Raw genomic sequence first — 27,974 nt, 5'->3', positions numbered from 1 at the left:
TAGGTTCCATGACAGGTATCATTGAACTCACTGTTGGAGGCCCTCAGAAAACAGCTTGTCTTTCCATTGCATCTGGGAAGGTGGGTGGAGAAAATGTGAGTGTGTGTGAGAGAAAGTGTCTGTGTGTGTCCATGGTGTGTGTGTGCGTCTCTTACATGGTGTGTCTGTGTGTGTCTTACTTGTTAGCCACCAACGAGAAGGTTCGGGGATTATTGCAGCCAGTGTTGCTAATATGATTGTCTGGACGACCAGAGATGCAGGTCACATTGTCTGTGCGTCCATAGTTAGCTCTGACCACACTGATCACAGATCTCCCTGGAAACAGGAAGATGTTATTACCTCTGATGCTCACTTACCATTGATGAAACTCTTTAGTTTAAGTGTATGCAGTGTGAAACTATAACAGTATAGCAGGGCAACAGTATAACAGTACAAGTGTAACAGAGTAGCAGTGTAACGAACACTGCAACAGTATAACTAACAGCATGGCAGTGTAAAAATTGTGGTCTCAAACTAGCATAACCACATATGTTGCCTACACATACATACCGAATTTTAAGTCCATTGGAGTCATGGTTCATTGGAAGATATTTGTACATTTTTCAAAATGTTAACCGTACATGGGGGACTGTATGGGTCACCACTATATGGTCTACCATGATAAATACGAATGTATCCTTTCCGACATTTTAGACTCACTTTTAAAATGGACAATTGGGGCGTTGCCTGTAGCGCCACCTTGGGTCAATGGTGGGCCATTTGTGGTGTGGTAGTTACTCATGGCCTATACTGTCAATGTTTCAGGATTTGGAGAACTTTTTACCATTGCATACAAAATCAGAAATGCAATTACAAGGTCCACAAGGGATTTTGCTAAAAGCCAAGGAGTGAGGGTGGGGGCTTGATCAGTTTTTGATGTTTTCATGTTAAGAATTTGGCCAAATTTCTCAACTTTTTACATTACTGGTCTAGGGGCTGCTGTTGGCTCCCATTGCACATTAATAAAAATACCACCCAAAACAATAGATTTTCTCCTACCAGAAAAACCCTAATAACAATAGGGTCCTCCTTTCTCCTTCTGGAGAAACCCTAAATACTAATAAATATGTATGAGAGAGAACAATAGGTTGTGTTGCCAAAGGCAAACATACCTAATAATGAATATGCGTCACACAATAATTTGAACAGTTTTTTTAAAGTCAGGGGGACACTTTATCTGAGTCTGAGTACAGCAGCATCCTGGAGAGACAGATGGGATGGATGCCCAGAACAGAAAACCGAATACTGAGCTTCACTTGTATTTTTAGAGCAGGTAATCAAAACGTGCATTTGTATAGCCCAGCAATGTCCCAGAGAGCTTCACATACACCCATTGCACCTAAACCAACCTAAACCCCCAAGGAAAACCCCCAGGAAATCTCAGAGAGAAAAATTTGAACAAATTTTAGATGCAATTATCTAAGTGATTCCCTGCTCCAGAGTTGGTTGCTGACACAGAGTAGTGATTATCATTAACTGAACATGACATGAATAAATAGTGATACAAAATAAAAAATAGCAAATGAAAGTTGAAAAATTGTTTGAATACCCTAAGAGTCCTACCTGAGCACTTGATAATCAAACATAAATTTAGGAGTAAAACTAGAATCCAAAATGTCCCCATAATCTCAAACTGCTGTGGTCCAGAATCCTGCTGAGGGTTCTGTTATGCTGTTGGTTTCACTGCTCGTAGGTCTGTGGAGAGTACAATACATGACTTCTGTGGTTTAGAAGATGAGTATGAGAATAAATATGATGCAAACACAAAAATGCAAATACAGACAAGAACAAATAAACATAAATATGTTTTACATATGCAACATGAGTGCAGGGTATTTCTCACGCTGTCGCTCAATACCTTGTATTTCTCACACATTTAACACTTTCTCACGCATTCTCACACTGCAAAGTGAGGGATAACTTGTCCCACTATTTACAATTATGGATGAGGCATTATAAAGAGTTACGCACCCCCCCACACTAGCTTTAGCCAATAGCCTTTAACTCCACTTGGAAATAACCTTTAGTTTCCAACCATCCTTCCACAAAGGCACTGGACTTGAAATTTGATTGAATAACCTCAATGTTGTTTTTGTTTGTAGAATGCTCCTTCATTTCTGTCCTCAGTGTGGCTCTAAGCTGCAGCCTGGCTTCAGATTCTGTCCGTCGTGCGGGGAGAAGCTCCCAGCTCTCGTGGACCCCCCCGTGGAAGCTGCCACTTCTGGGGTTTCTCAAATCACCGTCAGCAGTGTCACGGCTACAGCCAGCTTTAACCCACCTGCTACCTCAGAGCAGTACTGTACGTTTGCAGAAGGTAGGGCTGTTTACTGCTGGCAGGAGGGGGGCACATTAAACTAATGACATGTGGAGTACCGGGAAGGCAGTAGAACACCGCATGAGGGTGCCCTGGAGTTTATAAGCCTGGACTCCCACAAAGGAGCAGGTTAGTAGCTAAGCTAACACAAAAACATACTCAGAGAGCAAACCCTTATTCTGGGTCTTTTTTTAAAGTGTGTTATTCCATGTGAAGGCCTGTCCCGCTGTAGTGACCTCCAGGCTCTGGGCTACTGCATGCTGCACTGGCTCACCGGGGCGCAGCCCTGGAGCTCCCTCCCAAACATACCCTCCCATGTGGCCACAGAGAAGCAGAGAGGAGACATTATTGATATATTGATATGCTCAGTGGAACCTTCGTTTATACAGGTTTATGATATTGACGCTGGGACCCTAACCCTCTGTGTGACCCTGGGGCCATCAGATGGACTGAAGACATCCCAGGCCTGATCAGACACTGCTACAGAAAGAAGACTGCCTCCAGTCAGTTCACTATTCCAGCTCATAAAACTGGATGATTGTGCTTTTATTGTGAAGTCAGAATGTATACATGCTGTGTGTGTGAACAGGAGCTGTGGAGGCCTACCTGTCAGAGGTCATGGGTCTTCAGTATGAAGCCCAGCCAGACTACCAGGCTCGAAAGGGGGGGCTCACAGCAGCCCTGCAGCTGCAGGGAGGGGGGATGCAGCAGCCTCTCCACTTACAGGTGAGAACAGAACACTGGATCACACTTTACTGAGATGCCTCTGTGCCCACGGCCATCATGTTTTGGTGTGTGCTAATTTTCTAGAAGAAAGCCACCATAACAACCCGATACCTCTTTAGAAGACACACTAGGATGTTTGATCATCTGTTTTTAACCATTGATGTGCTTTTTGAAAATGTGTGAGGCAAGTCATGTTTTAATGCAATAGAGGGTGCTGTGGTGGCCTGAATGTTCCAGAAACACTGTTCTGCATCAATCAGCTTGGTTGCTTGAAATAATGGACATTTAATTCCATGCCATTAAAATCCATGTAACATTAAACCTAGGCCCAGGCTGTTGCAATGATATGTTTGGGGGTTGAGAAGACCATCCCCTGTAGTATGTTACTTGAACTGTAGTGGGTTCCAAACGGATTCTAAACGACTTGTCAATGTGTCTTGTAGTGGAGGTAGCGCTGGAGGAGGACCACCCAGTACAGATCACCACGGTGAATGAAGCTGACATAACAAACGCCATCAACGGAATCCTGAAGGCGGCGGAGCACCAAGCAGTGGAGAGCCAAAGTGAGGTTGTAACTGCAGAAACCGAGAGCCATGTGGGGAGTGGTCCCAGTCCATCGACACGGAAGTGGAGTTCAATATGGACTCACTATGAGCGCCTGGAGGACCAGAAACGAGCTCTGTGTTTAATATGCTTGGAGAAGATTAAGCACCATAGCAGCACCAGCAATCTGCATCGCCACTTGTCCAAGAAGCACCCAGACGCCCATGCACGCATGGAAAGTCACAGCAAGAAACGCCTCTCTAAAGGTGCATACAGCACCCCTGTCAAAGAGGGCCAAGCTAGGCTCATGGGGAAGATGAGAGTGTCAGAGAAATATCAAGGTGAGTTTGGTGGGTCTATGTCTGTCAGGTGATGACTGTATTGAATAAATATGACTCATAGTGTTCACTTAATTGAAAAAACCAACAGACGTGTTTGATGGTGAGGTGCGTGTGTTGGAGCGTGAGCGCGAGCTGACGGAGGCTCTGAGGAAGGCGCAGCAGCAGGAGGCGCGGGCACTGGAGCAGCAGAGGGAACTCCTGGACGCTCTGAGAAGAGCCAACACCAGGGAGGCTGCCACCGAGAAGGAGGAGCTGGAGGCTCTGAGAAGAGCTCAGGAGCAGGAGGCCCGCGCCCTGAGGAGAGAGAGGGAGGAGGCACAGAGGGAGAGGGCAGAGGTGCTGGTGGAACGGGAGAGGCTACGAGAGGAGAGGGAGGAGCTGGAGCGTCTACGGAGGGAGGTTGGGGTGGGACGGGGCCAGCTGGAGGAGCAACCTACAGGGCTGTTCCAGGAACAGGGAGCAGTGATGGCCAAGGAGACTCATGGTTAGGGGGATGTGAGCCCTCAGATTGTCAACAGTGACCTGAACCCTGGTTGCCATGTCCACATTCTCCCATGTTATGAAGTCTGGATTTAGAACCCCTCATCTATTTATTTGAAAGGGAGGAAGAGGGAGTGGAAACCGATGTCGCAGTTCTCGAGATGTAAAAATATTTTGTAACTTTTTTTACAGTATATATATATAAGCCGGTAGTATGTTCTTGTTTAAGTTAAGCAGGGTCTGTACCTGTGAGTTTTGCTCATTCATTCCCCCTTACAATGAACAATGGCTGTGAAAATGGGACTATATTACTTATTCAGTAAAATCTGTCTCTCAGATCTGTCACTCAAATCTCTCACTGTTTAACTGTTGTCACAAGTTTCATAAATACGAATCTGTTTTAAACAATTGCACCTAATATATTTTATTTATTTTAATTTGCAATTTGTTTCGGCTTCTTCGATTACCTATAATGCATACTGTGCCTATCATCAGTTCCAACAGAAGTAATGTTTTAGCTTTCTTACCATTGTAAATTCATATTTTTGTGTTGCATTGTATTCATTTATCATTTGCTTTTATACAAAGTGACATACAAATAACAATAGTAGCCAATAGTACTGTAGATAATTAAGGATTAGAAGTGAACAGTATTTCAGTGGTAAGGGCCATGGAACTGTATATTTTTATCAGGCACAGTGCAACAACAATCCCAACTACTATTACATTACATATAATTCAAATGATAGGACAGTACAACAATGAAGAAGATCATACATAAAACATTTACTACAAAATGCTGATTAAAAGAAGGACTGTAAGAGAGAAAGTATTTGATTGCTTTACACAATCCGTTGATTGCTCATTAAACAACTAAATCAGTTTGAAAACAAAACTAGTTTCTTTAAAGGTACAATAAGTAAAGTCACAAAAAAATATTTAGAGTGCCCCACATTTTCTAGCCAATTATATTCAAGCAACTTGTTCCAGCCATTGCCAAAATGAGACATTCCACAAGTGGCACTGAGTTGTCTGTTGCTAAAGAACTCTCGGGCGCAGAATATGAACATGTTTAGGTGACAACACTTTTTTTTACTGCAATAAATCTTATTTACCTTTAAAGGGGTTATTGGCTGGGTTTTTGGGGTATTTCACACCATTCCTTAAGGTCTCCAAATAGGGTATGTAACATTGGTTGGGCTGAAAATGGCCCGTGTGTTGTTCTATGCCCCCTGTTACTTCCAGTGAATTTGTCCCGGGAAAAAAACGCTAGGTTTTGTCATTTTATGGTATGCTCATGAATATATAGATGAGCTGCATAAAGTATAGTACCTACCCTTTCCGTTCAGAGTTAATGTAATGTCGTTTTCCATTTGGAGGAGCGTGTTTTTGTATTGGGGGGAGGTGAACAAGTCATCCGATTTGGAGTTGACTCGTATTTGGGCGGAGTGTTTTCATTTGGGAGATGTGCTCATATTAGGGGGTGTGATTTGCACTTCAGGGCCACCGTAGGATCGACTTATGTGGGCTTAGCAAACACACTATCTTGATTCAACACAGCTTCAGTTAGCTCTGGCCATCTTGCTGAAAAAATAGATCCAGACAAACATACATCTTGAATTGTAGATTTACATAACACAGGTTATTTATTTGAATGAAACACAGTCAGGAACATGAAATAAAGTTAGCCCCATTGCCAGTGAACTAAATCATCACACATTCTACCGATGCTAGATACAGGCAGGATAAGTTAGCATTGCTAATAACTGTTATTGACAACATCATACTACAGCTTGCGGCTGTGATGAACATAAGGTCGGAACAGCACTTCTTTTCAGCAACAGCTTAATGGCAAATCCTGCTTTACATTGTCATAGGTTTTCAAAACTGTCCTAGGTGAAATGGCTCAAGCAAATGTGTAATTGAGGGTCAAACTGCACAGGGATCTTCTCAGACAAACATCACAGCCCATCGAGTGTTTGGTTCTTTGGGAAGACTCTGAAAAGTGTCAGGATTCCCGGTACAGCCTGGAACACTGCATTTACGACCGTAGTCCATTTAGAATATCTTCAAAACGTATTAACTTTCTTATTTGTGATACATGTGAAACGGAGCAGCACGCAGCTAGCTAAAAAAGTGTCGGAGATCTACGCGACCTCCGTTTATGTTCCTGTGACGTCACAAGTTGCACTCTTTCAAAAGCTAGTGTTTGCGGGTTGCCTTTCCAAAATAGTAGTGAGAAGTTAAATTTTGATAGGAAAAAGGTTTCAATGGACTTTTGGGTTCACTGTAGCCTATGTCTATTTTACACACCAAACTGTTATTTTTCAACTATGACAAGGTAAATCGGTTGTGCAATCGATTGCCCCTTTATTTGTGCTCTGAATTGTAGTTTTCAACACAACCTGTAGGAGGCCTCAGTTATTTACTTAAGGCTCTGATGTTGTGAGTGTTCCCTGGCTTGTTACAACAGACTTTCTGTGCTTCTCAGCCTCTCTCCATCTTTTGATGCAAATCCACAGAAACAGAAAGAAGCCTGCAGGATACATGAAATTACAAAATAACAGTTTTCATTATGAAACAAGGTTTCTTGTGAAAAAACAAGTGACATAATCACACACCCTGATCTTATTTAGAACCAGTGGCAATTTCTCACCCTTACACAGGGCTTATGCATCACCTTGTGATTTTGCATCTTTATAGTGCAATTCAATGTAACTAGCACCAATAATATTCCAGGCTTAACATGTTGGTTTTGTATATGAAATCACTTAGTATGAAAGTTCATTGGATCTATACTCCTCTACTGCTCTTTTATAATTCAATTTCTAAAATTCAAAAGATTTAACTGCTAAGTGGTGTAATACTGTTTGAGGGATGGGATCGTTACCTTGCAGTGAGTTGAGGATGTTGAAGGCATAGAGGATGACATAGTTGGTGTAGCCAATGGAGAAGAAGCCCAGGCCCCAGGTGAGGCCCAGGATGCAGGTGAGGCCCAGGACGCTGCAGAAGGTCCTGTTGTTCCTCGTCTTCTGCAAGGGGGATATCCCAGATCGCATCCTACACATGGTGGTCAAGGTGAAGATGAACATTCCTCCATTGAAAAGTAAGACCACTATGAGATACGCCAGGACTGAGCAGTACAGCACAACATCAGCTGTCATCCAGCACCTGTGAGGGAGAGACAGACATACATTGAATCCAAACAGTGTTTTGAGTTCTGAAATTCATGTCCGTGATACTCCACATCTTCAGTAAACTCACATGTCGTCTTTCAGGCCATATGGGGTCCAGACCCCTGCTACAACTGTCACCACCACTCCTGGCAGCCCTGGGAGAGGGGATGGGAGGGGGTTTGCTATTATCACATAACTTCTATAGTTGAATCATTATTATGTTCATGGATTTAACTTATACAGTATACTTTGTCTTGTCAACAAATGTCAAGGTGCTTTATTGATTGAATTAAAAGCACGATAAATGAATAGAAAGCAGTGGTACCCCATCCCAGCAGGCTGATCTTCAGCAGGTAGTGCTCGGTGTAGATGTTGAAGATCCGCACCAGGAGGCGGTACAGGTGCAGGGCCTCCAGGCCCATCCAGGAGAAGCAGGTGAGCAGGGCGTAGTGCAGCAGGCCACCCAGCACTTTGCACAGCAGTGAGTCCACCCAGGCAAGGCACATGCTGGCCAGCAGCAGCAGGTTGAGCAGCAGCAGAGAGCCCACCAGCTGGAGGTGGATCACCATGCCTTTTTTAGTCGCCTGGCTCCTGAGAGCCAAGGACAGAGACTCTAGATGAGGGGTCTGAACCTTCGGTTTATGAACCCACACAACCAACCACTAGGGCACAATTGAAATCCTTTGTGGTCTAGGAAAGATAAATAGGGTCTTCATTCACAGGTGACTCACTCATGCTGCAGACAGTGTGTCAGTAATGTAAGGGCACAGAAGAAGGCAGAGATGGCTCCTCCCACTATGCTGAGCAGTCTGAGGGTCTGAGCGTGCTCTTTACTCGGGACAAGACCAGGGATCTGAGTCAGGAACATCAGCCGTCATTCACAATATGTTACTATCTAGACATCACCTTTAGTCAAGTGTTTGAACATGTTAAAATGGAAACACAAAACTGCAATAAAATGTCATGGCGCCAAGATGAATAATATGTCTGTCATAAAGGACTTTCAGATGACTCCCATGCAAATGTCCTAAAGAGATCCAGTCCTAAACATGCAAATCTAGTTCTCAGGAACAGAGGAAAAGGACAACATACCATGAGGGTGAAAAGGGAGAAGTGGTTACAGCTACAGACTACGTGTTCTGGGAGGGTCAGGGTGTGGCAGCCATCAGGAACCCAACTCCCTATATGAGGGACTCAGACACTGTAATATATGTATTTAAACATAATGTACATTCACACATTGTCATGTATGTTGATATGTTTACCTATCTGGTTCAGGTAAACACATGTTGCATTCCCCTGAGGAAGATTACCACGGCATAAAGATTAGTAAACTCAGAAATCATATGAATAACGACAACTTGTCGATGTGGCCAATAGGTACCATTTGCTCATAGGTCTGTTTGAAGCTGATGTTGAATGGTGTGGACAGGTTAGACATGGTAATGTTCACAACCTCAACACCAAAGGTGATATTGTGGAGACGTCCCTCTGTAGTCTAGAGAAAAAGATAGGGACAGTGTGTTTATACGTGTATTTAATATGAGGGAAAATTGTTTAGTATGTTGGAACGTGCTTCATGTGTATGGAAGTATGTGTTTAGTTTTTAGTTTGTGGGTGTGTGAACTCACCTGACTGGCAGGTGGAGTGTTGTTCACAGTGAAGGTGAAGGTCACATTGTTGTTGGCCAGTGTTGTGTACAGCCTTGAGAAGAGGTCAGCAGGCAGGTCCACCTGCAGGTCAGCTTCCTGCTCCAAGCTGCTCTCTGATATCTGTGGACATTTACAGATTTAGTCATTTAGCAGACGCTCTTATCCAGAGCGACTAACAGTAAGTAGAGCGACATTCCCCCTGAGGCAAGTAGGGTGAAGTGCCTTGCCCAAGGACACGTAATTTGGCACGGTCTTCTGATTAATAGTCCAATTCCCTAAACGCTCATCCATCTGACCCCACATACATTAAGATTACACATATATTAAACAGCATCATGGATCATGTAAAGACAAGTACTATGATTCAATATTGATTATAGCTTTTGGAAGCGTTGTATAACAGTCTAGTGATTTAATATGGCAGTAAGACAGGACCTGAGCGCAGGTGTTATTCTTCAGCAGTGGTGCTTGTTTGTTGTTCAGCCATATTGTTTTTTAATAGTGGTTGAGTGGTGCTAACTCAGCAATATGCCTACATTGTTCATAGCCATGTTGTAGTGTTACCGTGTTTGCAGAAACATGGAGTTTCATTCCGGTGAAATCTTTTATCTTGCGCTCCACAGTGAGGGTGGCGCCATACTCCTCTGTGGCAGAGGACGAGGATGGATCCCAGAAGAGGTGGTAGCAGAGATGGTAGTGGTAGGAGTGGTGAATGTGTTAGGGGTGGTTAAGGTGGTAGGGGTGAACATTTTGAACAAAACTAAAATAATTCTACTCAAATGGTCATAGACGTACCAATTTTATGAACACATTCAGAACTGTAAATGTCAAAACTTGTGAAATTCAAATATCCACACAGTTCACTCAGCTTGTCGGGACATTCTCTTTCACATGTGATCATGGTCTGTTCGTGGCAGCATCCACACTTATCTATAGAAACCAATAGGATAGATGCTATTAAATCTAAATGTTAGAATAATCAGACAGCAGTACACTGAACCTCACTTGTTTCTTTAGTGCAGTTATGGATATTGACCTTTTGTCATGTTACATTTGCATAACTCCATATAACGATTCGAGCATTTTTTCGGTGTCGTCTTCCATTCCTGTGTGGAGTTTTTTTCCACAATTTGATGCCGACCATTTACATACCACCAACAGTAGTCTCTTTTATTCACTTGAAAATAAACTAAATATTTTACGAGAGAATAAGGATTATCCTACACACAATAATTTGGAACCGTTTTTGTTAAGGTCAGGAGGAAGATGCATTGACACTTTATCTGAGTCTGAGTACAAAAGTATTGGGAGCAACATAGTTCTAGTTCGAGCCAGGTGAAATCACTCAATCATTCTGATTGGATTTTAAGAACAGATTGACTGCTGTAAAAGAGACAAATCAAAACAAATCAAATGTATATGTATACCCCAGCAATGTCACAGACAGCTTCACATACACCCATTGAAGTGCACCTAAACCAACCTAAACCCCCAAGGAAAACCCCCAGGACATCTCATAGAGAAAATATGGAAGAAATCTGGAGAAATGCAAAGCGTTGAGGGATTACCTGCTACAGAGATGGCCGCTGAAACAGAGTAGTGATTATCATTAGCTGAACATAACCATGCATCAATAGGGATACAAAATGAAAAATTGGATATTGAAGTTGAAAAATTCCATCATTATACCAGAGATCCAAGTCATTACTCGAGTTAGCCCATTGTACACTTCAGATATTCTTTAGTTACATGTGCATAACTCCATACATGTCGGGGCTCAAGAGTTATCCAAGCCTGTTCAATAAAGCAAAATTATAATCTTGCTTTATGGAACAGGCCCCGGGTGTTTGAATGAGGAACGTTTTGATGCAAATGTTAACTGTTTGATTTCCTTAAGTGTCCTACCTGTGCGCTTGATAATCAAACATAAATTGAGGAGAAAAACTAGAATCCAACATATCTCCATGATCTCAAACTGCTGTGGTCCAGAATGCTGAGGGTTCTGTCATGCTGTTGGTTTCACTGCTCGTGGGTCTGTGGATTGTACAATAAATGACTTCTGTGGTTCAGAAAATGAGTATGAGAGCAAATAAGATGCAAACATAAAAATGCAAATACAGACAAGAAAATAATATAATGAAATGTTTTACATGTGTAACATGTATGTGCAGGGCTCTCACATTCACTGTGGGTCTCACGCATTTCAGTCATTTCTCACGCTCTCACGCAAGACGTTGTATTTCTCACGCATTTCAACCATTTCTCACGCTGAGAAGTAAGGGATAACTTGTCTCGCTATTTACAATTAAGGGCTAGGTGCAGGCTTGTGAGCTACTATCATTGAGTCTCAAGTTATAAGGAGTTATGCCAATCATAAAACATCACCAGAACCCCTCCACCCCCCACTAGCTTTAGTCAATAGCCTTTAACTCCACTCGGAAAACAACCTTTAGTTGCTAACCATCCTTCCATGAAGGCACTGGACTTGAAGTTCGATTGAATAACCTCAATGTTGTTTTTGTTTGTAGAATGCTCCTTCATTTCTGTCCTCAGTGTGGCTCTAAGCTGCAGCCTGGCTTCAGATTCTGTCCGTCGTGCGGGGAGAAGCTCCCAGCTCTCGTGGACCCCCCCGTGGAAGCTGCCACCTCTGGGGTTTCTCAAATCACCGTCAGCAGTGTCACGGCTACAGCCAGCTTTAACCCACCTGCTACCTCAGAGTAGCAGGTCTGCTAACTTTGCAGAAGGTAGGGCTGTTTGCTGCAGGCAGGAGTTGATGGTTGATGGGTTCAGAACGAGGTTACACAGGATCTGTGTTTTGAGTGTGGCACATGCCAAGCCCTACATCGCATCCATAAGTCCACTCCCCTCGCATAGCATCTCCCAGGCAACCGGTAAAGGGGGGAAGAGGGATGATCACCCATCTAATCCAGTGCTTCTAACCTAACACCATTAACCTATGCTAGAGTACTGGGTTTGTGTTTAAGCAGCATAGCAACCACACACTATAGTGGTCTCAACAGGATGACAACCAACTTAAGCTGCCCTCGCCAACTGGCTTCTTAAGTTCATTCTAGTGAACAGAAAGTGTTGTGTGTCTTATGACAGATCAGAGCCCCAAGCCTGGGTTGACCCTGAGGAAGAGGCGAGCTGTCACCCCACCACTGAACCCCACCAGAGAGGATCTTCCAACTGTCTCCTCCCCAACACTGAAGTCCCCTGCTGCTGGTGAGCCCAGCTACCACCAACCCCCACATGGCTCAAAGCCCCTTACCCATATGTGTATGACCTGACATGTGTGTGTGTGATCACAGTCAAGGGGAAAACAAAGAAGGCCAAGCGGACGTGTGTTGTGGAGCCTCTGCAGGAAGGGGAGGAACTGAGTGACACAACAGGCAGGAAGTGGCGGCTGGCGAAGCTGTTGGGTCAGAATGAGCCAGAGCTGATCTACGCAGGTCAGAGGTCAAATAGTACTAGTAATAGGAACATTCTGGTATTAGCAGGGGTTATGGTACTTGGAAGTTCAAGGGTCAGGGTGTTTGTATACATGGGTTTGTAGATCTGCTGATGACTAGTCTCTTCTCCATGTGTTCTCCATGTCTCCAGTCCAGCAGACCGGGTCAGGGATCCACTGTGGTGACTGCAGACATGTCCTCAAACTGGTGAGTACAGAGCGGACTATAAAGTGAAGCCAGGTCTGGTGAGTGCAAGGTGCAGCTTGGTCTGTCAGCATTGTTGCTTCACCTATGTCTTTAATAATAATAATAATACATTTTATTTCTAATACACCTTTCATCCGATCTTAAGGTGCCACAGATAAGATTACAAAACAAGGTAGAACATCAATATAAAATACAATTAGACAATGAAAACTCATTAGAATTTGCTAAAAAATACATGTTTTTAGTCCTTTTTGTAAAGGCTCAGTGGTTTGAGGTGCCCTCAGATGGTCGGGGAGGACATTCTAGATCTGGGGAGCGGGGGAACAGAAAGCCTGGTCACCCATGGTGCTGAGTTAAGTCCTGGGGATATGGAGGCGGTTTGAATTATTTGAGCGGAGGGATCGTGCTGTAGTTGTAGGGCTTAGTAATTCTTTCAGGTAGGGGGGAGCATTGCCATGAATGTACTGCTGGGTGAGAAGGGAGACCTTGAATTCTATCCTGGCAGAAACGGGAAGCCAGTGGAGTGAATGGAGAATGGGCGTGATGTGGTTGTATTTCTGCACTCTCATCAGAATCCTTGCTGCACGGTTTTGAACATACTGCAATCTCGGCAGGCTCTTGTTAGGGATCCCGATGAGAAGTGTGTTACAGTAATCCAGTCTGGAGGAGACAAAGGCGCGGACCAGTTTTTTTGGCATCAGCTAACGTGAGAGTGGAACGGAGTTTGGTAATATTTCTGAGATGTAGAAAGCAATCTTCCAGAGGTTTTTAATGTGGACTTCAAAGGTGAGTTGTGGGTCAAATTTTACACCAAGATTGGTGACATTTGTGGAGAGGGGAATGTCATGGCCAGAAGTGGTTATACCGGTTATGGAGGATGACTGGATTTGATGTGGCTTTACGACACAGGGGCCTAAAGATGGGAGGATCTTTAATGAGCAGAACTTCCTTCAGAGAGCTGCAAAACCCACATCTGGTGAGGCTCAGGACATGTGCTTTGAAGAGGTTGGGTCTGTTTTCCTGAGGTTTCTTCACTAATGATGTTGTCTCCCCCCAGTGGACAAATGGATGAAGCGCACTAAGATGGACTTACTTGGGATTCCGTCCTGTGTTGGTTTTGGGCTACATGCAGAAATCTACAGGTGTGTGTATGAGTTTGTCTAATGTTGGGGACCTTTGTATATCCAAAGGGTCTGTATGCATGTGTGTTTGACTGTGCAGTGTTTCCTCGTAGGTTTCTGATTGTCCCCAGCATGGGCCAGACGCTCCAGGTTGTCCTGAAGGAACAGGGGGGGCTCCTGTCTGAGACAGCCGTGCTGCAGCTGGCCTGTAGAATAGTGAGTACTGGAGACCTCTCATTGGAGAGGAGCTCTGAAAGGACACTTCAGCATGAGTGTACCTGCCTGGTAATGTAGACGAAGAAAGACGTTTTCACTTTGGATAGTCTACTGTGGCTCTGGTTAGCATTAGCCCCTTGCTCTGGTATCAGAAGCCATGTTCTAACCCCGGTCTGCCTCGTCTGCCAGCTGGACGTGTTGGAGTTCATCCATGAGAACGAGTATGTCCACGGAGACGTTCAGGCAGAAAACATCTTCATCCAGCCAGCAGGACACATACAGGTTAGTGAGGTTGAGTATTAGAGGTATAATACTGCAGGTATGTTTATTATCTGAAAGGATGATATGTTTGAGACGTGTGTGTGTGTTCAGGTGTATCTCGCAGGGTACGGCCATGCTTTCAGGTACTGTCCAGGTGGTCGACATGTGGAGTACCGGGAAGGCAGTAGAACACCACATGAGGGTGCCCTGGAGTTTATAAGCCTGGACTCCCACAAAGGAGCAGGTTAGTAGCTAAGCTAACACAAAAACATACTCAGAGAGCAAACCCTTATTCTGGGCCTTTTTTTAAAGTGTGTTATTCCATGTGAAGGCCCGTCCCGCCGCAGTGACCTCCAGGCTCTGGGCTACTGCATGCTGCACTGGCTCACTGGGGCGCTGCCCTGGAGTTCCTTCCTAAACACACCCTCCCATGTGGCCACAGAAAAGCAGAGGTGAGACATGATTAGTGATGTGCTCAGTGGAACCTTCGTTTATACAGGTTTATGATATTGACGCTGGGACCCTAACCCTCTGTGTGACCCTGGGGCCATCAGATGGACTGAAGACATCCCAGGCCTGATCAGACACTGCTACAGAAAGAAGACTGCCTCCAGTCAGTTCACTATTCCAGCTCATAAAACTTGATGATTGTGCTTTTATTGTGAAGTCAGAATGTATACATGCTGTGTGTGTGAACAGGAGCTGTGGAGGCCTACCTGTCAGAGGTCATCTGGAGGAGCAACCCACAGGGCTGTTCCAGGAACAGGGAGCGGTGATTGCCAAGGAAACTGATAGTTAGGGGGATGTGAACCCTCAGATTGTCAACAGTGACCTGAACCCTGGCTGCCATGTCCACATTCTCCCATGTTATGAAGTCTGGATTTAGAACCCCTCATTTCTTTATTTCAAAGGGAGGACGAGGGGGTGGAAGCCTATGTCGCAGTTCTCGAGATGTACAAATATTTTGTAACTTTTTTACAGTATATATAAGCCGGTAGTATTTTCTTGTTTAAGTTAAGCAGGGTCTGTACCTATGAATTTTGCCCATTCATTCCCCCTTACAATAAACAAATGGCTGTGAAAATTGCACTTTATTACTTATTCAGTCAAATCTGTTACTGTTTAACATGTGAAGTTCCACCAATCCTAATCTGTTTTAAACAATGGCACTTGATATATTTTATTTTCATTTGTTTCAGCTTCTTTGATAGTCATACTGATAATGCATACTATCGCTATCATCAGTCTCTACAGAAGTCCTGTTTTAGCTTTCTTACATTTGTAGATTTACATTTTTATATTGCATTTTATTCATTTATCAGATGCTTTTATACAAAGTGACACACAAATAACAAATAGTCCTGTAGATAATCAAGGATTCAAAGTGAACAGTATTTCAGTGGTAAGGGCCATGGAACTGTCTATTTTTTCAGGCACAGTGCAACAACAATCCCAACTACTATTACATTACATATAATTCAAATGATAGGACAGTGCAACAATCAAGAGATCATACTGACATAAAACATGTACTACAAAATGCTGATTAAAAGAAGGACTCTGTACAAAAGAAAGTATTTGATTGATTTACACAATCCGTTGATTGCTGATTTAACTGCTAAATCAGTTTGAAAACAAAACTAGTTCCTTTAAAGGTACAATAAGTAACGTCAATAAAGAACAGTTGGAGTGCCCCATATTTTCGAGCCAATTATGTTCAAGCTATCTTGCTCCAGCCATTGACAAAATTAGATTTTCCACAAGTGGCTAAAGAAGTCTCTGAGCGCCTAACTGGCTTAAACATGTTTAAGTGATTCTTTTTTTTAAACCTTTTTTCTTACTTATTGGACCTTTAATTGTGCTCTGAATTGTAGTTTTCAACACAACCTGTAGGAGGCCTCAGTTATTTACTTGAGGCTCTGATGTTGTGAGCGTTCCCTGGCTTGTTACAACAGACTTCCTGTGCTCCTTTGCCTCTCTCCGTCTTTTGATGCAAATCCACAGAAACAAAAAGAAGCCTGCAAGCAACAGGAAATGAAACTGAAAATAACAGTTTTGCATTATATATTTATTCATTTAGCCCATGTTTTTATCCAAAGCAACTTCCAAGAGAGAGCTTTACAAAAGTGCATTATGAAAAAAGGATTCTTCTGAAAGATCAAGTGACATCATCACACAACCAGATCTTGTTTAGAACCAGTGGCAATTTCTCACACTTACACAGGGCTGTTCCATCACCTTGTGATTTATAGTGCAATTCAAAGTAACTAGTAATAACTAGTAATGACTTAGTATTTAAGTTCATTGGATCGATACTTCATTAACTAATCTTTTACAATTTACAATCTTTTACAATCTTTTACAGTGAACGGGACTGCACCCGTCTACATCAAGTCTCTCCTGCAACCTTACACCCCCACCCGTCACCTACGGTCTTCTTCAGACAACCGCCTGGTGGTCCCACCGCTCAAGACTGCCCGGTCCCAACACAAGCTCTTCTCCTGCCTGGCCCCCCAATGATGGAACCAGCTCCCCACCTCCATCAGGGACACTGACTGTCTCCCCACCTTCAAGAAAAGGCTCAAGACGCACTTGTTCCGGGAGTACAACGGCACTTAAGAATTCTTGGCTGGACTTGTCAGTTAGTTTCCTCCAGGATCACAATGACTCTTATTAAGTGACTCATTCCTCTTTTAGATTAGATATAACGAAGCTAAGTCATGTACTCGCTGTGAAATATGTTACTGTTGATTGTCTTCTACAGGTACAGTCCTGCACTTTTGTGGTTCATGTTGTTTTAATTTGTAACTTGTATAACTGCATGCTCTTATGGGTCTTCCCTTTTGGCACTTGTTTTGCTTTTTCACAATGTATGCTTCATGTTTTTGGCTACTTGCAATGTTTGGGACATTCTCGTTGTATGGTCAGTGACCTATGCTCTTTTGTAAAGCTCTCTCTTGGAAGTCGCTTTGGATAAAAGCGTCTGCTAAATGAATAAATGTAAATGTAAATTTACATTTCTCAAATTCAAAAGATTGAACTTCTAAGTGGTGTAATACTGTTTGAGGGATGGGATCGTTACCTTGCAGTGAGTTGAGGATGGTGAAGGCATAGAGGATGACATAGTTGGTGTAGCCAATGGAGAAGAAGCCCAGGCCCCAGGTGAGGCCCAGGATGCAGGTGAGGCCCAGGACGCTGCAGAAGGTCCTGTTGTTCCTCGTCTTCTGCAAGGGGGATATCCCAGATTGCATCCTACACATGGTGGTCAAGGTGAAGATGAACATTCCTCCATTGAAAAGTAAGACCACTATGAGATACGCCAGGACTGAGCAGTACTGCACAACATCAGCTGTCATCCAGCACCTGTGAGGGAGAGACAGACATACATTGAATCCAAACAGTGTTTTGAGTTCTGAAATTCATGTATGTGATACTCCACATCTTCAGTAAACTCACATGTCGTCTTTCAGGCCATATGGGGTCCAGACCCCTGCTACAACCGTCACCACCACTCCGGACAGCCCTGGGAGAGGGGATGGGAGGGGGTTTGCTAACATTGCATAACTTCTATTGTTGAATCATTATGATGTTCATGGATTTAACTTATACAGTATACTTTGAATTGTTAACGAATGTCAAGGTGCTTCACTGATTGAATTAACAGCACGAAAAAATTATAAAAAGCAGGGGTACCCCAGCCCAGCAGGCTGATCTTCAGCAGGTAGTGCTTGGTGTAGGTGTTGTAGACCTGCACCAGGAGGCGGTACAGGTGCAGGGCCTCCAGGCCCATCCAGGAGAAGCAGGTGAGCAGGGCGTAGTGCAGCAGGCCACCCAGCACTTTGCACAGCAGTGAGTCCTCCCAGGCAAGGGACATGCTGGCCAGCAGCAGCAGGTTGAGCAGCAGCAGAGAGCCCACCAGCTGGAGGTGGATCACCATGGCTTTGTCAGTCGCCTGGTTCCTGAGAGCCAAGGAGAGAAACTCTAGATGAGGGGTCTGAACCTTCGGTTTATGAACCCACACAACCGACCACTTGGGAAAAATTGAAATCCTTTGTGGTCTAGGAAAGATAAATGGGGTCTTCATTCACAGGTGACTCACGCATGCTGCAGACAGTGTGTCAGTAATGTAAGGGCACAGAAGAAGGCAGAGATGGCTCCTCCCACTATGCTGAGGGTTCTGAGGGTCTGAGCGTGCTCTTTACTCGGGACAAGACCAGGGATCTGAGTCAGGAACATCAGCCGTCATTCACAATATGTTACTATCTAGACATCCCCTTCAGTCAAGTGTTTGAACACATTAAAATAAAAACACAAAACTGCAATAAAATGTCATGGCACCAAGATGAACAATATGTCTGTCATAAAGGACTTTCAGATGACTCCCATGCAAATGTCCTAAAGAGATCCAGTCCTAAACATGCAAATATAGTTTCCAGGAATAGAGGAAAACATACCATGAGGGTGAAAAGGGAGAAGTGGTTACAGCTACAGACCACGTGTTCTGGGAGGGTCAGGGTGTGGCAGCCATCAGGAACCCAGCTCCCTATATGAGGGACTCAGACACTGTAATATATGTATTTAAACATAATGTACATTCACACATTGTCATGTATGTAGGTATGTTTACCTGTCTGGTTCAGGTAAACACATGTTGCATTCACCTGAGGAAGATCCCCCAAGCATGAAGATTAGTAAGCTCAGAAATCATATGAATGCCAACAACTGATGCTGACTGCCGATTTGGCCAATAGGTACCGTTTGGTCATAGGTCTGTTTGAAGCTCATGTTGAATGGTGTGGACAGGTTAGACATGGTAATGTTCGCAACCTCAACACCAAAGATGATATAGTAGAGACGTCCCTCTGTAGTCTAGAGAAAGATATAGAGACAGGGTGTGTTTTTCTATGTGTTTAATATGAGTGAAAATGTTTTAGCATGTCTGTAGGTGCTTCATGTGTGTGGAAGTATATGTGTTTAGTTTGTGTGAACTCACCTGAATGGCAGGTGGAGTGTTGTTCACAGTGAAGGTGAAGGTCACATTGTTGTTGGCCAGTGTTGGGTCCAGCCTTGAGAAGAGGTCAGCAGGGAGGTCCACCTGCAGGTCAGCTTCCTGCTCTAAGCTGCTCAATGATATCTGTGGATAGTTGATAACACATATATTAAACAGCATCATATATCGTGTAAATACAAGTACAATGATTCAATATTGATTATGGGTTTGGGAAGAGGTGTATAACGGTCTACTGATCTAATATGGCAGTAAGACAGGAGCTGAGCACTGGTGTTATTCTGCAGCAGTGGTGCTTGTTTGTTGTTCAGCCATGTTGTTTTTGAATAGTGGTTGAGTGGTGCTAACTCAGCAATATGCCTACATTGTTCATAGCCATGTTGTAGTGTTACCGTGGTTGCGGAAACATGGAGTTTCATTCCGGTGTAATTGTTTATCTTGTGCTCCACAGTAAGGGTGGGGCCACACTTCTCTGTGGCAGAGGATGAGGATTGGATCCCAGAGGAGATGGTAGCAGTGATGGTAGGGGTGGTGACGGTGCTAGGGGTGGTATGGGTGGTGAGGGTGGTGAGGGTGGAGACAGTAGTAGGGGAGGTGAGGGTGGTGAGGGTGGAGACAGTAGTAGGGGAGGTGAGGGTGGTAGGGGAGGTGAGGGTGGTGACGGATGTAGGGGTGGTGAGGGTGGTAGGGGAGGTGAGGGTGGTGACGGATGTAGGGGTGGTGAGGGTGGTAGGGGAGGTGAGGGTGGTGACGGATGTAGGAGTGGTGAGGGTGGTAGGGGTGGTGAGGGTGGTAGGGGAGGTGACGGTGGTAGGGGAGGTGAGGGTGGTAGGGGAGGTGAGGGTGGTGACGGATGTAGGGGTGGTGAGGGTGGTAGGGGAGGTGAGGGTGGTGACGGATGTAGGGGTGGTGAGGGTGGTAGGGGAGGTGACGGTGGTAGGGGAGGTGAGGGTGGTAGGGGAGGTGAGGGTGGAGACAGTAGTAGGGGAGGTGAGGGTGGTAGGGGAGGTGAGGGTGGTAGGGGAGGTGAGGGTGGTAGGGGAGGTGAGGGTGGAGACAGTAGTAGGGGTGGTGACGGTGGTAGGGGAGGTGAGGGTGGTAGGGGAGGTGAGGGTGGTAGGGGAGGTGAGGGTGGTGACGGATGTAGGGGTGGTGAGGGTGGTAGGGGAGGTGAGGGTGGTGACGGATGTAGGGGTGGTGAGGGTGGTAGGGGAGGTGACGGTGGTAGGGGAGGTGAGGGTGGTAGGGGAGGTGAGGGTGGAGACAGTAGTAGGGGAGGTGAGGGTGGTAGGGGAGGTGAGGGTGGTAGGGGAGGTGAGGGTGGTAGGGGAGGTGAGGGTGGAGACAGTAGTAGGGGTGGTGACGGTGGTAGGGGAGGTGAGGGTGGTAGGGGAGGTGAGGGTGGTAGGGGAGGTGAGGGTGGAGACAGTAGTAGGGGAGGTGAGGGTGGTAGGGGAGGTGAGGGTGGTAGGGGAGGTGAGGGTGGTAGGGGAGGTGAGGGTGGAGACAGTAGTAGGGGTGGTGACGGTGGTAGGGGAGGTGAGGGTGGTAGGGGAGGTGAGGGTGGAGACAGTAGTAGGGGTGGTGACGGTGGTAGGGGTGGTACAGATGGTCAAAGTGAAAGGGTTGTTAGGGGTGGTGGGACATGTGAGGAGAGTAGTAGGTGGACATCTGGTGGTATCTGAAAACGAGATGTTATGAAGCTTTCAACACCATCCATCTGGGAAATAACATTTGCCTATTTTTCTTTTTTGAATCCTGTTTACAACATTCTATTTTGTTGGTTGAAAGTGATTTTGTAACTTGTTCAATTTGAACCTGAGAATGAATGTGTTTTGATATTTTGATTAGTGTATAATAAAACTACAACTGACTGTACCTGGTTGACTGTAGGTAGGATGAGATTCAGAACTTTGTCGATTGCAGTTATATTCATTTGGAATCGTATTATTTGATATACATGTACAGGGATCATATATATTTTGTGCACAATATGGGCCTGCCCTAATCCAGTTTGGACTGTCAACTTTTGGCTTGATCATCCAGTAGGATATGTTCCCATCTAACCACTCGCATTTAACCATACCTGAAATGAACATAAATCTTAAGGTAAAAGATTTAAGGATAAAAGGTTTTTGATAAACATAATGAATATTAATACAATTATTATACTTCAAATAGTCATAAACCTACCACTATTATTACAAGTATATGATCCAGATCCGTTAACCCATATGTAAGTTAAGCATCCACACAGATTAAGGTCAGGGGGAAGAATGCATTGACACTTTATCTCGTTCTGAGTAAAGCAGCATCCTGGAGAGACAGAGGGGCTGGATGCTAAACCTTAGAATAAAAAGAAAGCGAATACTGAGCTTCACTTGTATTTTTAGAGCAGTTAATCAAAAACAAATCAAATGTATTTGTATAGTCCAGCAATGTCACAGAAAGCTTCACATACACCCATAGAAGTGTACCTAAACCAACATAAACCCCCAGGAAATCTCATTGAGAAAAAAATGAATAAACTTTGGGGGATGCAAAGCGTTGAGGGTTGCTCGAGAGAGTTAGTCGCTGAAACAGAGTAGTGATTATCATTAGCTGAACATAACATTCATCAATAGGGATACAAAATAAAAAAAATAGCATATGGAAGTTGAAACATTCCATCATTATAGCAGAGATCCAAGTCATTACTCCGAATGAGCCTATTATACACTTCAGAAGTTCTGTAGTTACATGTGCATAACTTCATACATGTTGGGGCTCGGGAGTGATCAGAGCCTGATACGTAAAGCAAAAATAGAATCTTGCTTTATGGAACACGCCCCGGGTGTTTGTATTAACAAGTTATGGAATGTAGTGAACATTTGAACATGCTTTGTTTAAAAAGGTTTTGTTGAAAATGTTAATTGTTTGATTTCCTCAAGTGTCCTACCTGTGCGCATGATAATCAAACATAAATCGAGGAGAAAAACTAGAATCCAACATATCTCCATGATCTCAAACTGCTGTGGTCCAGAATGCTGAGGGTTCTGTCATGCAGTTGGTTTCACTGCTCGTAGGTCTGTGGATTGTACAATACATGACTTCAGTGGTTTCGAAGATGATTATTGAGCAAATAAAATGCAAACACATGTGACGGTATGTACACACACAGTAAGACAAAAAATGCAAATAGACAATAAAAATCTAAATAAACATGTTTTACATGTTTACCATCTATTTCTGTGAGAGAAGAATATGAGAAGAAAGGTAATACGAAACATGTTCATTAATAGTTCATTAAATGTGACCTGTCAACGTATCTGATATCACTCTAAAATTTGAAATAATCTCGAAACTATTAATGCGTTGGCGTGTTACGTTAAGTTTCAGCCTTTTGGCTCCCCTTAGAAAATGTTTTTGTCACGTGACTAAATCTCATTTCGTTCTGGGGTCTAGAACGGTTCAGAAACTTTCCTTTATTCCTACATCTTCAGGTCAGTTTACCGGTAGAAATATTATAAAATTTAGAAGAACGTATGTCTCCATTACCTTGTTGCCTTAAACGGAATAGAAGACTGCAATCAAACTAGGAAAGTATTAGCTAGTTCATGCCATGGTAGAGCAAATGTTAGCTAGCTGTCTTTCTCAGATGTATCAATACGGAGATACCAATAATGCCTATAATGAAACTAGCTTTAGCCAATAGCCTTTAATTCCTCTTGGAAATAACGTTTATCCTTCCATGAAGGCACTAGACTTGAAATTCGATTGAATAACATCAATGTTGTTTTTGTTTGTAGAATGCTCCTTCATTTCTGTCCTCAGTGTGGCTCTAAGCTGCAGCCTGGCTTCAGATTCTGTCCGTCGTGCGGGGAGAAGCTCCCAGCTCTCGTGGACCCCCCCGTGGAAGCTGCCACCTCTGGGGTTTCTCAAATCACCGTCAGCAGTGTCACGGCTACAGCCAGCTTTAACCCACCTGCTACCTCAGAGCAGTACTGTACGTTTGCAGAAGGTAGGGCTGTTTGCTGCAGGCAGGAGGGGGGCGCATTAAGCTGGGTTCATTGAACTAATTGGTTGATGTGTTTAGAATGAGCGAACGAACAGATGTTTTTTTCTGGAATGTCTGCAGGTCTGGTTTGCTCTGTTCCTAGCTCAGTGTCCACACGCCAAGCCCTACGTCGTACCCGTAAGTCTACTCCCCCAGGCCAAGTAGAAGATGTAGCCAGTGTTGTGGACACGCCCCCTCGCATAGCATCTCCCAAGCAAACAGGTAAAGGAAGAGGGATGTTCATCCGTCTAATCCAGTGCTTCTAATCTAATACCATTGACCTATGCTAGAGTGCTGGGCTTGGGTTTAAGCAGCACAGCAACCACACACTATAGTCGTCTCACCAGGATGACAACCAGCTTAAACTGCCTTCTCCAACTGGCTTCTTAAATTCATTCTAGTGAACAGTAAGTGTTGTGTGTCTGATGACAGATCAGAGCCCCAAGCCTGGGTTGAGGAAGAGGCGAGCTGTCACCCCACCACTGAACCCCACCAGAGAGGATCCTCCAACTGTCTCCTCCCCCACGCTCAAGTCCCCTGCTGCGGGTGAGCCCAGCTACCACCAACCCCCACATGGCTCAAAGCCCCACCTTACCCATATGTGTATGACCTGACGGGTGTGTGTTTGATCACAGTCATGGGGAAAACAAAGAAGGCCAAGCGGACGTGTGTTGTGGAGCCCCTGCAGGAAGGGGAGGAACTGAGTGACACAACAGGCAGGAAGTGGCGGCTGGCGAAGCTGTTGGGTCAGAATGAGCCAGAGCTGATCTACGCAGGTATGTGGTCAAACAGACCAATTTTCACCCTACGTCACACGACTGTCATGCAGGCTCAACTGCGCATGTCGGTTGCAAAAGACGAACTTCTCTCGGGTATAATACACTTGGAGTGTCTATCAGGTCATCATATATCTCTGCCCACTGGATTGCAGGGCTTGACATAAACTTATTGAGGCACTTGTCCTTTGGACAAGTACATTTACGTTTCACTTGTCCATGTACAGAAGTCACTTGACCCCGATACCTTTAAATAGCCTGACCAAGTGATCGGGCAAAACGAGCCTAGCTAACGGAGGTCGCTTTCTCAGGCAAATGACGAATGAAACAGGCTCGGTTAAAGAAATCCGAGATTCTGGCTATCTTCAGCAGGCTCGTAACTATTAAAGGCAGTCCTGCCTGATGTTTTTGGTGTAAAATCGAGTGAAAAACAGCATTGTGCAAGTGAGCGACCCAAGTCCAACTCTGAGGCCAACGTCAACACAGTATGCCGTGATTGCCAGTTTTACACAAATCACAAAAATAATCGAACCAGCTGGCTAAAACAGAAATCCCATATCTCTTGAATGATGCCCTGCTAGACTTTTTTGGGTGTAAAACGTTTGATGTAGAATTGACCGAACTGTAAAATTATGAACTTTGTGGCATGATGCCACCAAAGAGACTGGGTGCCGCCTAAGACAATGCGGTCTACCAGGCAACATTCTCTCTCAAATTCTCTCTCAAAAGTTCTTTTGTGACCAAAATCAAAATTCTGATGTGACAGATCAATTGGGAATCGATTTCTGTCTTAAAGGCTGTCCTTGACCTTTTTGGTCTTTTTAAATCTAACTATTTGTATTATCCGTGTGGTCCTTTCGCCATTATAAATGCTATCTTTTCCCGTTTTTTTGCAACCACATTGCTCGTTCATCCCGACTGTTTACAAACAAAAAATTGGTCTATAGTACTAGTATTAGGAATGTTCTGGTATTAGCAGGGGTTATAGTACTTGGAAGTTCAAGGGTCAGGGTGTTTGTATACATGGGTTTGTAGATCTGCTGATGACTAGTCTCTTCTCCATGTGTTCTCCATGTCTCCAGTCCAGCAGACCGGGTCAGGTATCCACTGTGGTGACTGCAGACATGTCCTCAAACTGGTGAGTACAGAGCGGACTATAGAGGGAAGCCAAGTCTGGTGAGTGCAAGGTGCAGCTTGGTCTGTGTGTCAGCAATGTTGCTTCACCTATGTCTTTACTACACAGGGGCCTAAAGATGGGAGGATCTTTAATGAGCAGAACTTCCTTCAGAGAGCTGCAAAACCCACATCTGGTGAGGCTCAGGACATGTGCTTTGAAGAGGTTGGGTCTGTTTTCCTGAGGTTTCTTCACTAATGATGTTGTCTCCCCCCAGTGGACAAATGGATGAAGCGCACTAAGATGGACTTCCTTGGGATTCCGTCCTGTGTTGGTTTTGGGCTACATGCAGAAATCTACAGGTGTGTGTATGAGTTTGTCTAATGTAGGAGACCTGTGTATATCCAAAGGGTCTGTATGCATGTGTGTTTGACTGTGCAGTGTTTCCTCGTAGGTTTCTGATTGTCCCCAGCATGGGCCAGACGCTCCAGGTTGTCCTGAAGGAACAGGGGGGGCTCCTGTCTGAGACAGCAGTGCTGCAGCTGGCCTGTAGAATAGTGAGTACTGGAGCCCTCTCATTGGAGAGGAGCTCTGAAAGGACACTTCAGCATGAGTGTACCTGCCTGGTAATGTAGACGAAGAAAGACGTTTTCACTTTGGATAGTCTACTGTGGCTCTGGTTAGCATTAGCCCCTTGCTGTGGGCAGCGTAGGACATTACAGCATAGCACACAACAGAGTCGAGTCAATTAACATAAACACTTGTCAAACCAAGTGGGCACTGTAGACATTGATCAAATGTAGAGACCAAGTGTTAATAAAACTGTTAGTGCTTCCCTCTCTACTCTGGTATCAGAAGCCATGTTCTAACCCCGGTCTGCCTCGTCTGCCAGCTGGACGTGTTGGAGTTCATCCATGAGAACGAGTATGTCCACGGAGACGTTCAGGCAGAAAACATCTTCATCCAGCCAGCAGGACATACACAGGTTAGTGAGGTTGAGTATTAGAGGTATAGTACTGCAGGAATGTTTATTAACTGAAAGGATGATATGTTTGAGACGTGTGTGTGTGTTTAGGTGTATCTCGCAGGGTACGGCCATGCTTTCAGGTACTGTCCAGGTGGTCGACATGTGGAGTACCGGGAAGGCAGTAGAACACCACATGAGGGCGCCCTGGAGTTTATAAGCCTGGACTCCCACAAAGGAGCAGGTTAGTAGCTAAGCTAACACAAAAACATACTCAGAGAGCAAACCCTTATTCTGGGCCTTTTTTTAAAGTGTGTTATTCCATGTGAAGGCCCGTCCCGCCGCAGTGACCTCCAGGCTCTGGGCTACTGCATGCTGCACTGGCTCACTGGGGCGCTGCCCTGGAGTTCCTTCCTAAACACACCCTCCCATGTGGCCACAGAAAAGCAGAGGTGAGACATGATTAGTGATGTGCTCAGTGGAACCTTCGTTTATACAGGTTTATGATATTGACGCTGGGACCCTAACCCTCTGTGTGACCCTGGGGCCATCAGATGGACTGAAGACATCCCAGGCCTGATCAGACACTGCTACAGAAAGAAGACTGCCTCCAGTCAGTTCACTATTCCAGCTCATAAAACTTGATGATGAGGCTTTTATTGTGAAGTCAGAATGTATACATGCTGTGTGTGTGAACAGGAGCTGTGGAGGCCTACCTGTCAGAGGTCATGGGTCTTCAGTATGAAGCCCAGCCAGACTACCAGGCTCTAAAGGGGGGGCTCACAGCAGCCCTGCAGCTGCAGGGAGGGGGGATGCAGCAGCCTCTCCACTTACAGGTGAGAACAGAACACTGGATCACACTTTACTGAGATGCCACCGTGACCACGGCCATCATGTTTTGGTGTGTGTTTGTTTTCTAGAAGAAAGCCACCATAACAACCTGATGCATCTTTTGAAGAAACACTATGGATTTTTCATCATGTTTTTAACTATTAATGTGTTTTTTGAAAATGTGTGTGGAAAGTAATGTTTTAATGCTATAGAGGGTGCCGTGGTTGCCTGAATGTTCCCAAAACACTGTTCTGTATTTATCAGCTTGGATGCTTGAAATAATGGACATTTTATTCCATGCCATTAAAAAGGTTTTCATGAAAAGATGGTTTGTTTCTGTGGTTTTCTTGGGGAAACAGATTAAGTTTAGGATGGATAGAGGGTCTGAACTGTTACTGACTACTTACAGAGGATCTTAACAGCAGTACTGATTCATTCTTAAGGCCCTGGTGCAACATCTTCTACCTGCTAGTTATCACTGACCAAGAAGCTTCAAGTACAATAAACACCCCTGGCCTGATGTATGCTGCTTGGGAGGGATGGGGCTGGCAGGTCCCCCCCTACCCTCCAGAGGAGCGCCGAGGCCCAGCTGTGGGATCCTGGGAGGGTCACTGAGCTCCCCACCACACACCCCTCTCTTGTGGGCTGGGTCCCTCCCTGCCAGAGTGGTTTATGGGAGCAGACTTATTCACTAACACAAGAAAACTGTTTGTGTGT

At 44.7% G+C, this 27,974-nt stretch overlaps 5 protein-coding genes and 1 long non-coding RNA gene across 12 annotated transcripts; 4 read left to right on the top strand and 2 right to left on the bottom strand.

The window, feature by feature from the left end:
- Positions 1 to 2,443: 2,443 nt before the first annotated feature.
- Positions 2,444 to 3,188, top strand: LOC146246926 (uncharacterized). The gene is made up of 4 exons (XR_014732238.1): positions 2,444 to 2,482; positions 2,743 to 2,856; positions 2,943 to 3,079; positions 3,164 to 3,188. It is a non-coding gene; the product is annotated as an uncharacterized LOC146246926 (long non-coding RNA).
- Positions 3,189 to 3,509: 321 nt separating this feature from the next.
- LOC146246925 (uncharacterized) lies at positions 3,510 to 4,452 on the top strand. Its single transcript, XM_084681997.1, has 2 exons — positions 3,510 to 3,963; positions 4,052 to 4,452. Exons 1-2 carry the CDS (start codon positions 3,510 to 3,512, stop codon positions 4,450 to 4,452), a joined length of 855 nt encoding a protein of 284 aa, XP_084538123.1.
- A 2,333-nt stretch (positions 4,453 to 6,785) lies between these two features.
- On the bottom strand, positions 6,786 to 9,822 carry LOC146246924 (adhesion G-protein coupled receptor G2-like). Its single transcript, XM_084682828.1, has 8 exons — positions 9,808 to 9,822; positions 9,251 to 9,391; positions 9,004 to 9,117; positions 8,351 to 8,472; positions 7,945 to 8,210; positions 7,708 to 7,774; positions 7,334 to 7,614; positions 6,786 to 6,979 (listed from the first exon to the last, which is right to left on the bottom strand). Exons 1-8 carry the CDS (start codon positions 9,820 to 9,822, stop codon positions 6,873 to 6,875), a joined length of 1,113 nt encoding a protein of 370 aa, XP_084538954.1. The 3' UTR covers positions 6,786 to 6,872.
- Positions 9,823 to 11,642: 1,820 nt separating this feature from the next.
- Positions 11,643 to 15,615, top strand: LOC146246923 (serine/threonine-protein kinase VRK3-like). 3 transcript variants are annotated; one of them, XM_084682325.1, is made up of 12 exons: positions 11,653 to 12,015; positions 12,377 to 12,496; positions 12,583 to 12,723; positions 12,875 to 12,930; positions 13,840 to 13,906; positions 13,988 to 14,072; positions 14,165 to 14,267; positions 14,457 to 14,549; positions 14,640 to 14,772; positions 14,860 to 14,980; positions 15,083 to 15,141; positions 15,228 to 15,615. In XM_084682325.1, exons 1-12 carry the CDS (start codon positions 11,781 to 11,783, stop codon positions 15,302 to 15,304), a joined length of 1,290 nt encoding a protein of 429 aa, XP_084538451.1. In that variant the 5' UTR covers positions 11,653 to 11,780; the 3' UTR covers positions 15,305 to 15,615. The 3 variants fall into 3 exon arrangements, 2 of the variants coding, with proteins under 2 accessions (XP_084538453.1, XP_084538451.1); XR_014732256.1 differs by lacking the exon at positions 14,860 to 14,980 and having other exon boundaries at positions 11,643 to 12,015; positions 15,028 to 15,141; positions 15,228 to 15,268; XM_084682327.1 differs by lacking the exon at positions 15,083 to 15,141 and having other exon boundaries at positions 11,649 to 12,015.
- Positions 15,616 to 16,177: 562 nt separating this feature from the next.
- LOC146246922 (adhesion G-protein coupled receptor G2-like) lies at positions 16,178 to 22,484 on the bottom strand. Its single transcript, XM_084682827.1, has 12 exons — positions 22,475 to 22,484; positions 21,098 to 21,217; positions 19,929 to 20,068; positions 19,522 to 19,662; positions 19,284 to 19,397; positions 19,156 to 19,189; positions 18,983 to 19,071; positions 18,628 to 18,749; positions 18,222 to 18,487; positions 17,985 to 18,051; positions 17,611 to 17,891; positions 16,178 to 16,546 (listed from the first exon to the last, which is right to left on the bottom strand). The coding sequence occupies exons 1-12, from the start codon at positions 22,482 to 22,484 to the stop codon at positions 16,428 to 16,430; spliced, it is 1,503 nt and encodes a 500-aa protein (XP_084538953.1). The 3' UTR covers positions 16,178 to 16,427.
- A 443-nt stretch (positions 22,485 to 22,927) lies between these two features.
- Positions 22,928 to 27,581, top strand: LOC146246921 (serine/threonine-protein kinase VRK3-like). 5 transcript variants are annotated; one of them, XM_084681507.1, is made up of 15 exons: positions 22,928 to 23,018; positions 23,325 to 23,521; positions 23,654 to 23,794; positions 24,005 to 24,118; positions 24,208 to 24,348; positions 25,431 to 25,486; positions 25,592 to 25,658; positions 25,740 to 25,824; positions 25,917 to 26,019; positions 26,355 to 26,447; positions 26,538 to 26,670; positions 26,758 to 26,878; positions 26,981 to 27,039; positions 27,126 to 27,262; positions 27,347 to 27,581. In XM_084681507.1, the coding sequence occupies exons 2-15, from the start codon at positions 23,326 to 23,328 to the stop codon at positions 27,368 to 27,370; spliced, it is 1,470 nt and encodes a 489-aa protein (XP_084537633.1). In that variant the 5' UTR covers positions 22,928 to 23,018; position 23,325; the 3' UTR covers positions 27,371 to 27,581. The 5 variants fall into 5 exon arrangements, 3 of the variants coding, with proteins under 3 accessions (XP_084537633.1, XP_084537632.1, XP_084537631.1); XM_084681506.1 differs by having other exon boundaries at positions 23,325 to 23,536; positions 27,350 to 27,581; XM_084681505.1 differs by having other exon boundaries at positions 23,325 to 23,536.
- Positions 27,582 to 27,974: the final 393 nt, after the last annotated feature.

This window comes from Hypomesus nipponensis, chromosome 19, assembly GCF_054491055.1.
Source record: "Hypomesus nipponensis isolate SF chromosome 19, ASM5449105v1, whole genome shotgun sequence".
Taxonomy (NCBI): Eukaryota; Metazoa; Chordata; class Actinopteri; order Osmeriformes; family Osmeridae; genus Hypomesus; species Hypomesus nipponensis.
This window is presented reverse-complemented; position numbering and strand designations above follow the sequence as displayed.